The sequence below is a fragment of the Gouania willdenowi genome, chromosome 5, assembly GCF_900634775.1.
Source record: "Gouania willdenowi chromosome 5, fGouWil2.1, whole genome shotgun sequence".
In the NCBI taxonomy this organism is placed as follows: domain Eukaryota; kingdom Metazoa; phylum Chordata; class Actinopteri; order Blenniiformes; family Gobiesocidae; genus Gouania; species Gouania willdenowi.
In genome coordinates this window covers 29,871,802-29,884,829 of record NC_041048.1, presented here as the reverse complement: position 1 = coordinate 29,884,829, position 13,028 = coordinate 29,871,802, and the positions used below count along the sequence as shown (strand labels likewise).

The following is a 13,028-nucleotide window of genomic DNA, read 5'->3' as shown; positions in this document are numbered from 1 at the left end:
AGCATTTACATTTTTTCATCCTAATTTTTTGTGACCCACAGCAAAATCCGCCCACATTACATATTTATCAGAGGCAAATGTGCTAAATTGACTGTGCTTGGCAAACTCAACCCTGATTGCTTTGGGTTTGCACCGTTTTGTGGTGCTCCAACAGTAACATTGACCTCGTTTGGAAAAAAAAACTACACAAGCAGAGCCAAGGCCCGGATATTTAAAAATGACTATCTAAGAGTCAGATAGTCTCACCACTCTCACCTGCTCAGACCCTGAAGCTCCCACGGGTCCTGATGTTGTTCTGGGTCCTTCCAGGGTTGACTATGGAGTGATACCTTCTTCCTGCTCAGCTTTAACATCCACCTGCACTATGTTCTGTGGAGAGAAAAGGTGGTTAAGAACCACACAGAATAATTACACATGGAATTTAATCTCGCCATTTGGGAGGATGTTGATCTCATCAGGTTCCTGCTATTGAACTCAGCCTTTTTCTTTTGCTCCAAGGCCTTTTTTAGTTGAAGGTTGTTCTTTGATAATCAATGTCATGACTAGGGATGTAACGATTAATCGTAAGGCAGTTAAAAATCGATTCATAGGTATCACGGTTGATATCGATTTTCTGAAAATTGAATCGCAGTACTTTTTTAACCAGCAGAGGGCGCTATCCACAAGTGTAGGCGGCGGGCGGAGTCTGCTAATACTTTCTTTCTGGCCGCCTTCTACTCTTAAATATGTTAATAAATGATTCATTACCCCTTAAGCACCGAACGAATATCTGCAATATTACTTGAATATCTGTAAAAGTCACGTTTTTCTATTACCTCTGTCTGCTAGCATAGCTTCTCTTCTTCACTGCAAGATATCTGCATGCCAACCGACCACTGTGTTACCAGCGCCCTCTGCTGGTCCAAACAAATATGACGTAAATCAGTGTAATCACGGTTTGTTTTTTTTTTAAAAGTCCAATTGTTAAGGCACAAAATACATTTTCAGTTGCACTTTTAAAAGAAAAAGAACTATTATGCAGTTTTGCATTGTTTATTTTAGAACCAGAATTTAAATTAATAGGCTTCATTTTCATTTGTATTATTCCTTTATTTCATTCAAGATTTATTTTTAGTTAAATTGCATTGTTTTGAATTGTTTATCAAGGAATTCTTTTGACAATGAAAAATAAAAGGAAAATAATACTGTATTTTCTAGTTTTTTTCCCAAAAAAAAAATTTTGTCTACAGTCCCATTTTGTAAAACAAATCGTGAGAGAATCGTATCGTGAACCCAGTATCGTGAATCGAATCGTATCGGGAGTTGAGTGAATCGTTACATCCCTAGTCATGACCCAAAGAATGTGCCAACTAGCTTTTTTTCAATTTGTTCAGGTTTAACATGGTACACGTTGTAGCCACTTGGTTATGGAGCTTTGTCATCATGTAGGCCACATTTTACTTCACAGCCATGAGTAAAGTCTCCAAGGCAGTTTGAACCCCTGAAATGTGTCAAAGCTGCTGGCCTTGCAAAGAACAAAAGCGTTTTTCTCCAGGGATCGACAAGCAAGTCTCTGCCCTACGAGTGTCTGCTGAACTTTGATGTAGTGCCCCCTACACCTTGAACCCTCTGTCACATCTACTGCACATCTCACTACTGTCTTACAGCTTTGATACTTGTCTTTAATATGCGTCTCTGCTACTCAAGACTTACTCAAACAATATCAGAGTTCCTCTCTCGTCTTCACCTTTCTCTAGAACTACAAGGATACAATGCAGCTCCCTCTGACATTTTCTGCACTTTTCTATCAACATTTGAAAAGCAAAGACTTTCTGGGAATGAAACCATACTGCTGCTCACAAATGCTAATTACTGCCATTAGCTTCCACTACTTTTTCCCATAACTTAATTGAATGACTCATCAACTTTATTCCTCTGTAGTTGCCACTATACTGCATGTCTTCCTTGTTCCTTGTTTTTGACATTTTCAAAAATTCTCCTAGACCTTTAAATACCTCCATGACCAACTTCCTTTCCTTTTCACACTCTTCTTTTGGCACCTGTCAACAGATTTTCCTCTTGATCTTTAATCACCTTAAACTTCTGCATGTCCTTCCCCATCTCGATCGCTGTGCCTCGCCAACATATGAAAATCAATCACTCCCTCCTTACTATCCAACCTAGAACACAAGTCATTGTGCACCCTATGTTTGGCCTATGCCATATGTACCTTCCATACCAATTTACATCCTTTTTGCTAAGTCCACTACCATGTGTCCTTCTGCATTACTATTCTGGATACCAAACCTGCCCATGAGTTCCTCATCACCTCTGTTTCCTGAAGAGACTTTGTCTTTATCATGATAATCTTTCAAATCATATCTGTAGAAGTGTAAATATTATCCAAGTACACGCAGGTTTTTGTAGCTGTGTGCTATGTGAACAGTACATTTTAATTTAGTTCCAAAATATTGATTGTAAAACGATCTTTAAATTGTAGCTGTACCATATTTATCACATGGTGCCCAGTGTTAAAAGTTTTTTTGGAAGCCAAAGTCATGCATGTCATTGCAAAACTCCTAAGAGCTGTAAACCCCCTCCCCTCCTCATTCTTGAAAGTGTCCAGAAGCATTGACTGTTCCTGAGCGACAGCTGTTGCTGCCTCACAATGCCACAACGGCCTTGGTGTAGCATTAACCATGCCACCTGCTTCTCTCTTTGTCCTCATTGATACTGTACTCTGGGGCCGTCACTACAATATCTGCTACATCTCATCCCTGCTGCGTTTGAAAATGCCAAGTGGTAACATTCCCTTCCCTGTGTTGTCCTTAAACTCTCCTTCCTGCAACCATAAACACCATTCTTCTTCCTCTGCTGCATTTCCATGCTTAGTACTTGCAGTTCTACATTTCAACAGCAGATGCTATTGCTGTAATGCTCTGCAACACACATTATAAGCTTATAATTTACCCACCAGGCCTTATTTTACTTTTCTGTACATAGAAAGCATTTAGGGATTAGATGCAGATGAGTGTTGTGTAAGAACGAAGCAAAAGGAAAATAATTCTAATCTAAATACCAGTGAACCAAAACACACATTGGATGTAGGCCTTGACTCATTGGTTGCAACACTAATGTCAATCTTTGGTTTCCAAATTCATCAATAATGTTTACTTGTCTACCAGTGTTCTTTACTGGCTTTTATTTTGAAACAAAAGCAAAAAAGCTGCTCCCTGAAACTTTCTGTTGCAAACCTGACAAATGTGTTGTAGTAAATGCACTCTCACAAATAATGCCCTTAAAGGACTTAAACAGTAAACGCAAATATTGTTTATATCTACATCGGGTTAGCTTTTTACTCTTTTATCTGTTTATTTTGTATCAGCAGGAATACAAAGGTTCTCCCTGCAGTGAGAGAATCCCTCACTGTCAGCGAGGTGAGGATCATGGCCTGCCCTGCACTGAGGAGCACCTGAGCAGTGACTCGGAGGGTAGGTGTCACCCAAACGTATATGTCATCTTCCCACCTTCATAGGATCACAGTAGGATTTAGATTTTAATAAATGAGAAAGAAAAAAAAACTTGGATGATATGTTTTTTACTTTGGGGTAATGATATAGGAAATAATACTTCAGGGTGGAACATGTAGGTGGAGTAGTGAGTCACAGCTGCGTGCTACCAACTGTAAAAAACAAACCCTTAACAAAAGGCTAAAAAGTAAATGGCTAGTTTGAATGGTTTTGACCAATTTAAGCCCTGTTAAAGTTAAACTGTGAGCCACACCTTCAGACACAATGACTAAAGCCCAGTCTTGCTTTACTGTAGGTGCCCTGCCCATCTCCACAGTTGGCAGCTACACCGACGCCAGGCCCCCTGCATCCTCAGGACATATCAAGAGGCCAATGAACGCCTTCATGGTTTGGGCCAAGGATGAGCGCAGGAGGATCCTGCAGGCATTCCCCGACATGCACAACTCTTCCATCAGCAAGATCCTAGGTGAGTCCAGCACTGCCTGGACAGTAAAATTCTGCTGATTCCTGCTAGTTTTATTTGGCGATGCTTACATTTATGAAAAGCTCATCTCAAGTGGAGTATTTTATTTAATTGGACCAAAGCTGTATGACCTACCAGTAAAAAGATCAGTAGGGCTCAAAGTTCATGACATCACAAAAATTCCTCTTTTTCCTATAACTTGGCCACAAATTGAGATACTGTGCTCAGACTGGTACCATTGAACAACATTTCCTTTCAATATGTGACCTTGACCTTTGCTCAAGGTCATATTAAAGGTCAAGGTGAGTCTTCTGTTTTTCCTGCATTGTTGCTTTCAATTTAATTAGTAAAAAGAACAACATAAAGGGACATTACTCAACAACGAAATGCACACAAATCACAAGTTTTTCACATGAAAAATTCTATTTGCCAATTTTCAACTGCCAATTACGTATTTGCCTTGCTTACTTACTTTTGTTTGGACTGTTGATGGTAACCAGTTGCCTACTTGTGAACTACACCCTGTGTAGATATTTCTAAAAAATACAAAAATACAACACTTGATGTCCCTCATATGCAGTCTAATCATTTGCAGCACTGCATAGCGACACATTCATTTGCTCAGTTTTGACCAGCATTGGTAGGAATCCAGCCCTTTACTGTTAGCATACCTTTACTTGTCTAAAAACTTTATCAGCGTGTGCCCAGTGTTAGATGATCAAGTATGTAGCGTGTGTAATGTTGAATCATACAGTAATTGTGCCCATGTGCATTTACCCCCAATGCCATGTTGATGACATGCCTGTCAGACTTTCAAGGCAAGGCAAGGCAAATGTATTTGAACTGCGCAACTCAATGTGCTTTACATGATCAAAGAGTGCAACAGAAAACATTCAACAGCTTAAAATCTATGAAAACAATAGTCGGCAAAAAAAAAATTAAAATCATCAGTAAAATAATTTAAAATATTCAACAAAAACATGACATCAACAGCATGACCAAAAATCTCTCTCTCAATCATACGCAGTAGAGAAAAAAAGTGCCTTTAACTGTGATTTAAAAATGTTCACATTGGATGCTGACTTTAGCTCTGCTGGCAGTTTGTTCCACTTCTTTGCAGCATAACAACTAAATGCAGCATCACCACGTTTAGTTTCTCCCTATCTCTCTGAGTCATTAAACCTTTTACTTTGGAGATATTCTTTAGGTGGTAGAATATCTTTTTGTTATAGATTTGGTCTGACTGCTGAATGTCAGATCTGAGTCAATCAGAACACCAAGGTTTTTGACTTGGTCTTTAGCTTTTAAAGATTGACACTCAAGATACTTGCTGACAGCAGTCCTCTTTTCCTTGTTACCAAATATAATCACCTCCATCTTGTCATAATTTAGTTGAAGGAAGTTTTCACTCATCCAGCAGTTTACCTTTTCTAAGCAGTCACATAACACCTCAATGGGACCATAGTCATCTGGGTTCAGTGATAGATATAGTTGTGTGTCATCTGCATAGCTCTGATAATCAACCTTACAGTTGTGTAAAATTTGTCCTAAAGGAAGCATATAAAGGCTAAACAGAAGAGGTCCAAGAACAGATCCCTGAGGAACCCCACAGGACATTGTTAATCTGTCAGATTCAAAGTTTCCAATGCTTACAAAATAGCTTTGCTCCTCCAAGTATGACTTAAACCATTGCATTACTTTTCCATTTAGTACAATGGATGTTTGTAATCTGTGCAACAAAATTGTATGATCTATAGTGTCAAATGCAGCACTTAGATCCTATAGAATGAGAACAGATACTTTTCGTGAATCAGTGTTCAACCTTATGTCATTGATCACTTTGATAAGAGCTGTTTCTGTGCTGTGATTAGAACGAAAGCCTGTGGTTGAAGACCACCTTCTCAATGATCGGGAAGGTTGCTGATTGGTCTATAGTTAGCCAGTATAGAGGCATCCAGTGTTCTCTTTTTTAACAGAGGTTTCACAGCAGCTACTTTCAGGGATTTTGGTACGGCGCCTGATAGTGACAATTGACTTTACAAGAGTTTTAAAGAAGTTTGAGAGTATTGTGTCAAGGCAACACGTTGAGCTGCTGAACAGTTTCCACTGTTGTTTTTGGGTTCACTGTAATACACTCTAGCATTGTAGTTGACTCATCCCTCAGTGGTTGAAGCTGTTCAAGCTTTTTATTATTTTACTGGTTTGTTCTGATGTTTGACCTTATTGATTGTATTTTTTCATTGAAATACACAGCAAATTCATTTCATTTTCCAGTTGACAGTTATTCAGGGGCTATCTGATCTGGGGGTGGGGGGGTGGTGAGCTTGTGAGACATGTTATGCAGGGTGGGGGTGGGGGTGTGTGTGTGTGTGTGTGCGCGCGTGTGTGCGTGCGTGTGCACGTGCGTGCGTGCGTGTGCGCGTGTGTGTGCACATGTGTGCGTGTTTGGAACCAATAGCAGCTAGCCAACATGGCCTTCTCATTGTACCACTCCTTGAAAACCACAAATGCACACATTCTCCCATGCCACTTAGCTCAAATTATATCCACTTAAACAGAACTCTGTCATCACTAATTACATTATAAATGCATGTCCTCAAAAAACTGTTGTTTCTGCAGGACTTTGGACAATAGTGGAATAAGTGAATGGATGTTTGATTGTGGATGGTTTTCTTCTATCTGGGTGGACACTTATTTACTGTACTTCAACTTTCCACCTTTATCATTGTGATGTACTTGGCAATTAAAAGTTGGTCATGACAGTGACAACCTAACATAATTTTGATCATAATTACTCTCATTGATGCTATCATTAGAGTTTTTCACAAGTCATTCCAAATTGGCTGAAACCTTGTCCACTTTACATGAACATTATATATATATATATATATATATATATATATATATGTGTGTAATTTTACAATTGGAGAAGCTTTGGTTAGTTAAAAGTTCACAACTTCAGATTCTTTATCAGAGGCTAAAAAGAGGTCAACATGTGATCCCCCACTTTATTTGGGACAGCTGTCAATCACCCCTGTCAGTCCTGAAGACGTGTGGTTTTTTAAAATAGAAAAAAACAAGACAAACATAGTCACAGAAAACAATATTATGAAGAAGCAAACATATACTGTATGTGGTAAAAAAAACTTTATGACAAACACCAAGACAGTTGTGTTTGTGTTGCATCTGCTATTGCTGATGGGGCAGAGTGTACAACCTTCACTGCAATGGAATACACACACATCTGCAATGATGTTGGTTTTTTGACAAGAGGATTATGATTGTATTCTAGTTAAACTTTTATTATTTTTAATTTGCTGTAGTGTGAGGTAATTTGCAAGGGGGGGTTTTCATTGCTTTGTTTCATTATAACATCCAATATATACCAGTGCATACAGGGGTCTATTCTCCCGTCTGGACTTAAACACTTTTTTGCACGTCTGCAGTTACTCGCTTCTCTCCGACACGTAGTCTCCGGTCCAGGTTCCTGACACGCCCACCACGCGTAAGTAGAGCACAACCGTGTAGTCTGTGAATGAAGGCGGGCTGAAGGAAAGGAGGCGGTGATGTCATTTTTTTGGGCAACGCTTGTAAATGTCATTGAAAATGATAAAGTTCACTTTTAATTTGAAACGCCTTCATTGATTAGCAATGCAACAGGTTGATTTGATCAGATCATTGATCAGATTATTGCAGTGTGACTCTGTCCGAGTCACAGTTAAAATCTCTCTCCTTGATCATCATCATCGTTGTAAAGCATGACCGAGTTAGATGCGCTGGAGATATGAGGAAATAACCCGGCCGCAGAGCGTCCTGCTTTAATACAGAGGAATGTTTGCAGTGAAACAGAACTGTTGGATTCCATAATACACAGTTTTAAATACAAATAGTTTAAAGCAACTTGAGCTGAGCATCATTAAAATATGTGTGGGAACAGTTTGTGGTCTATCCTCATCTGGATATGACAACTTGTTTCACTCTGTAGTGGATCAAACTGTGACTTTACGTTGGACATACAGTAGTATGAAAATAGTTGAATCACTGTGACCAATGTGGACAGAAGTTTGTGTCTGTCAGAGTTTTAATTAATCGCGCAGCAACAGCTGAGTGATCACAGCTGCTGCTGCGCGACGCATGAGTCCGTGTGGCTTCAAATGTAACTAAGTCCATATTTCTAGTGCAATATAATGTTTCACCTTATCAGGGCGCTGCACTTATTCCAGGGTTAGAAGCCCGTAAGAGGAAAAGGACTTACGCACACCGGAGAATGCGCGTAAAGCCAGATTTGAATGGGAACACCCACATTTCAGGGCTGCTCCACCAACAGTGTGTAACTGGGATGACTTAAGTACAGGGGAAGAATAGCGCGCAGCCAAAAACAGGACTTACACGCATGGGAGAAAAAAACCCACAGTGAACATACAAGTCCACACACACACAATATTGCCATCAAACTATCTAATTGAAATGAAATTGTAAATATAAATTTAGTGTAGGTGTTAATGAATTTTAACAAATTATTTACTTTCATTGTCCACTTAAACACTCAAAGAAGGTTACGATTATTTTAAATAATCAAAAATGCCTTTCAAAATGTGCTTAAAATGTAACTATTCTCTCAGATCACACATTAAGCCCCAATTATAATAGAAACACCATCATTAACTACACAAAACATACAAGCAAGAATAGCACGGATTTTGAACATTAGACTCGAAATGATCTATATTGATGGCAACAGATATAAAGGATAAACCAAACCTGCTTAGCACTGTGTAGAGTAAAAAATGAATATGTAAATTAGATTTGAATTAAAACAACTATTATGTGCTGTGCCATCCATCCTGATAGTGCTGGGTGTGTGTTAAATGTTGAATGTTAGTTGTTGAATGTCAAACATAACTATTAGAGTTATGTACAAATTGTGCTGCCTGTGCTTACTGGCAGATCAGTTTCTAGGGGTGTGTTCACGCAGGCGAATCCAAGAGCATTTTACCAGCTCTGGGCTTTGGTTTATCTGAAAGTCTGCCTATGTGTGAACACACAAACAATGTTTACAGCAGATCAGGTGAACATTTGAACTGAATTCGCTGCCCTGACGTAGAGCTGACTGACGAGCTACAGTACCAGTAAAGTAAAAAAAAAAAAAAAAGAAACACTAAAAAGGCTCACATAAAGATGTGAAATGATGAGAAGGGACAGGCATGTGTGGATGTTTGTGAAAACTGACCAGAAAAATGCTTTCACCCTGTTTTATTGAAAGCAACAAAAGTACCTATTTATTTTATTTTATTTATTTATTTTATTTATTGGAGGATATGCCCCTTGAGATGGAACATCTCGTTTTCGAGGGGGTCCTCAAGTGAACCACCTGAACCGTGGTTAAGGTTTGGCCAACATAGCATAAAAGTCCACTGAGAATGAGGTGTGTTTTAGCACCTGGTAGGTGACAAATGTTTGTAGGAATTGCCAAACAGTAAAACAAACTAGAAACCAAGGTCTAAAGCAAGATTTAATGTGATTTTTTTTGTTTAAGGGTCTTCTGTTCATTAATGAAATAGCAATGTTAAATGTTTACATATCTATCTATCTATATATATATATATATATATATATATATATATATATATATATATATATATATATATACTTCCAAGAACACTTACATTGTTTCCTGTATGAGTAGGTGTTAATCATGTTGTTAGTCTGCCTCAGGTTAAATATAGAAAGAGTAAGACTGTAAATGGACCCCATAGAATATGGACCCCTGGGTTCATTTACAATAACAACTAGATAGATGAGTTAGTGTTAGGGTTAACCCTCCATGTAACACCTGACCTTATTCTGTCCTGGTCCCTAGGCTCCAGGTGGAAGGCCATGTCCAACCAGGAAAAACAGCCATACTATGAAGAACAGGCCAGGCTGAGCAGGCAGCACCTTGAGCGCTATCCTGACTACAAGTACAAGCCCCGACCCAAACGCACCTGCATCGTGGAGGGCCGAAGGCTTAGGGTGGGCGAGTACAAGGCCATGATGAAGAGCCGCAGGCAGGAGCAGAGAACCACCTACACACACAGGTAAGAGTCGTCGAGACCAGCATCATTCACTCTGATATTCGATTTGAATATCGTTCATTTAGAACGATTTGATTCGAAACGATTCGGTGACTTGAAATTGATTCAGTACCCTTTTAGCCAAGATAAAAAATGTTAGATCGATACGGTACATCCTGATAGCCAGCTTGCAGAGCACTGATCGATGTAGTTTGATCATAGGAATATACTGTGAATTGATGCATTGATTTACAAGATGAACCGTTACACCCTTATAGTGAGGGTTGGCGAATTACTCCAGATACACTTTTTAAGTTTTTGGTTGAAATTGTCTTTATGTCCTAACAGAAATTAAGATCTTATGTGCTCAGGAAAAGGAACAAAGAAAATCTGTCATCTGTAGCAGCTGTAAATCTGTAATAACTTCGACCAATAGAAGAAAAAAAAAAAAAAAGTTTTTTTTAACCATTCTAGTCTCTGTCTCCCTGCTCGTTCTCAATCCCTCGCATGCACAAGCTCACACTGAACGCGCGTCACCGCTGACAGAGTTAAAATATAGTTTTTGGTCATGTTTTTAACATCTATAATATTAAAGTTTATTGTTTACTGACTGCTGAATGAGACATGAGACAACAAAGTTTCTACACAATACAAGCGATGAGCTGAGGTCTGCTTCTGCAGCAGCTGTGTGTGTGCATGTGAGTGAGATGGAAGACAGAGGGGAGAGGGGGAGGAGGGTAAAGGCGGAGCCGTCGGGGAGGCTACATTCAAAATCATGCTAGCTTTCGAAAATCACCTACCCTACCTTTAATTCAAAATGCAGACGGGCTATTTTTATTGGTCCTTCAAACACTGTTTGGACAAGAAAAAACAGTGAATAAAGACGAATCACAGGACACTAAAACAAGAGCAGAGTCTCATACCGGGTTAAATCCATATACTGTAAAAAGAATGGACGAGACGAGCTCCCCTGTCGAGTGAAGCTTTTATTTTTAGAGCTCCCCCTGCTGACTGGCTGCAGCAAAGGTCATAAACCCTGCCTCCTCAGCGATAACAGATGGGATGTGGGTCAATCTGTAAAGTTAAAATACTGGTCACATAATTTTTTTCCAAACCTAAACTTTGCTGTGATCATGAGTTATTGTCACCCTATATTGTGTTCAAGTGCTCATTTTTTTGTGAAGTTTATTTTAAACAAATTATTTGAGGTTGAAAAATGGGATTTTATGTCATATATGACGATGATTGACAGCCGCCGATCTTACGTAACTCTCGTTGTAAATAGCAGTTACGTTATGAAGGAAAGCCGAGACTCCATTTAACTAGATATTTGAGTTGAAATATATCGTGGTTTTGTGTTCTCTATGATCTGAATAAGCCATTGGTAGAATTTCCATTAGGAAAGATACTTACTGTATGTTCTTGGCGTAGCTGGGCTGCGTAAGTACGCTGCTCCCGCCGAACCTTACTGATTCTGGCTCCAAATTATGTCAAATTTGCAAGATGGCAGCACCCCTAAGCGCCGTATTTTGGCTTCAAGAGCGTTCAGTGGGAACAGCTACAGTGCACGCCCACTGGCTAAAACATTAACAGTAATACAACATCTTCATCACCCTGAAACTGTGAAATACAACTCGCTACAACTTTAATGAGAAGGATGAGGTTGAGAGATTCCGTACTCACCTCTGCAAGGTTTACTGAATTTGAGAGTTTGAGTCTTAAATCATTTTCCACACAAAGTTGTTCTATATATTGTTTTCATGTTTGTAAAAGCTAAAAAATCTCTAACCCTAGGCCCTTGACTAAAAATATATTTGATCCTGTTTATATGATACCAGTGATACATTTTTTTACTTTATCAGCAAACTGATCACCTATCAATTGATCTGCTGTAGTACTAAATACTACTTATGAGTGGAGCTAAAGGGAGGACTTTGATTTGGACAAAATGTTGTGTTCAAATAAGCAACACAATAATTTTCTGTCATTTCAGCCAGTCAGAGGCTCAGCACATCCCTTACCCTCACAGTGAGGCCCAGTACACAGGCGGTGGGAGCACGAGCAACAACACTCCTGCCTCCGTCACCAGTGTCCATTTTCACCCCTCGATGTTGGAGCACTACATGCCGCCGGCCCCACCCACCTCATGCAGACCCGCCACCATGCAGGAGACGCCCAGTCCTCTGCCCAGGGAGAGAGAGAGGGAAGGGCAGAGGGATCGCCCACTGTACAGTGAAGGAGAGGAGAGTGATGGTGGTGAGAGGAGTGAAGGAGAACTAGTGCTTCTGACAGACTGAACCAGGAGAACAGGAGGGGACAGAGGGACATAGGAAAAGGAATCATTATTAACCTTTGTTTAGTTGCTCGTACCTCATTCAAACTCCTCATAAAAACAAGCTTTGTTTTGGAGCACTGGAGTTCTGTTTCACGTAGTTTCATTTGTTTGATGAATTTTATTCTGATGAGATATTAGCAAGGAATAATTGTACAAGTTATAAAGAATAGCTGAAAAACTGTACAGCTTTTGGTAACAGTTTGTCAGCACTGCCCCCTATTGGTAAATGTAAATAGAAAAGAGAGAAAAGTTCTTTCACCGTATCTCAGCCAGTTTTTTCAGAACTTTAAATATACCAGAATATTTTAGAGTGGAAAACTGCAGTAAGTCTAGCTTTACTTTTTTTAAAGGTTTTATCCTCCAACGTGCTAAACACATTTGTTTTCTATCTGAAATTTTCAACAGAGTTTACACACTTCGATGTGTCCCTCCCATTCACTGTAATACATCTGGGTTACACTGCAGCACTCTGTAACTGTGATTTTAACTAACAGGTATAGCAAAACGGTGAATAGAACACAACTAATTACTTTTTTTGACAGACAATTGATCAAACTTTTATTCTTCAGGGACATTTTCCAAATGCTGTCACAGCTGTCATTTTTTGGTAGATATTTTAAAGATATGTTTGTCTTATTTTCAGTCAGTCATACTAACTATGAGCCTGA

General features: G+C 39.3%; 1 protein-coding gene across 4 annotated transcripts in view; it reads left to right on the top strand.

The window, feature by feature from the left end:
- Window positions 1-13,028, top strand: part of sox13 (SRY-box transcription factor 13) — a 63,611-nt gene that overhangs the window by 48,446 nt on the left and 2,137 nt on the right. For 2 of the 4 annotated variants that reach the window (XM_028446791.1, XM_028446792.1), the window contains exons 11-14: window positions 3,368-3,470; window positions 3,805-3,975; window positions 9,833-10,049; window positions 12,019-13,028. The exon at window positions 12,019-13,028 is cut by the window's right edge and continues 2,137 nt beyond it. In XM_028446791.1, the coding sequence (XP_028302592.1) occupies window positions 3,368-3,470; window positions 3,805-3,975; window positions 9,833-10,049; window positions 12,019-12,322 (795 nt within the window). In that variant the 3' untranslated portion in view covers window positions 12,323-13,028. Of the gene's footprint in view, window positions 1-3,364; window positions 3,471-3,804; window positions 3,976-9,832; window positions 10,050-12,018 lie in introns of all 4 variants that reach the window. The other 2 variants (XM_028446789.1, XM_028446790.1) reach the window with 1 other exon arrangement.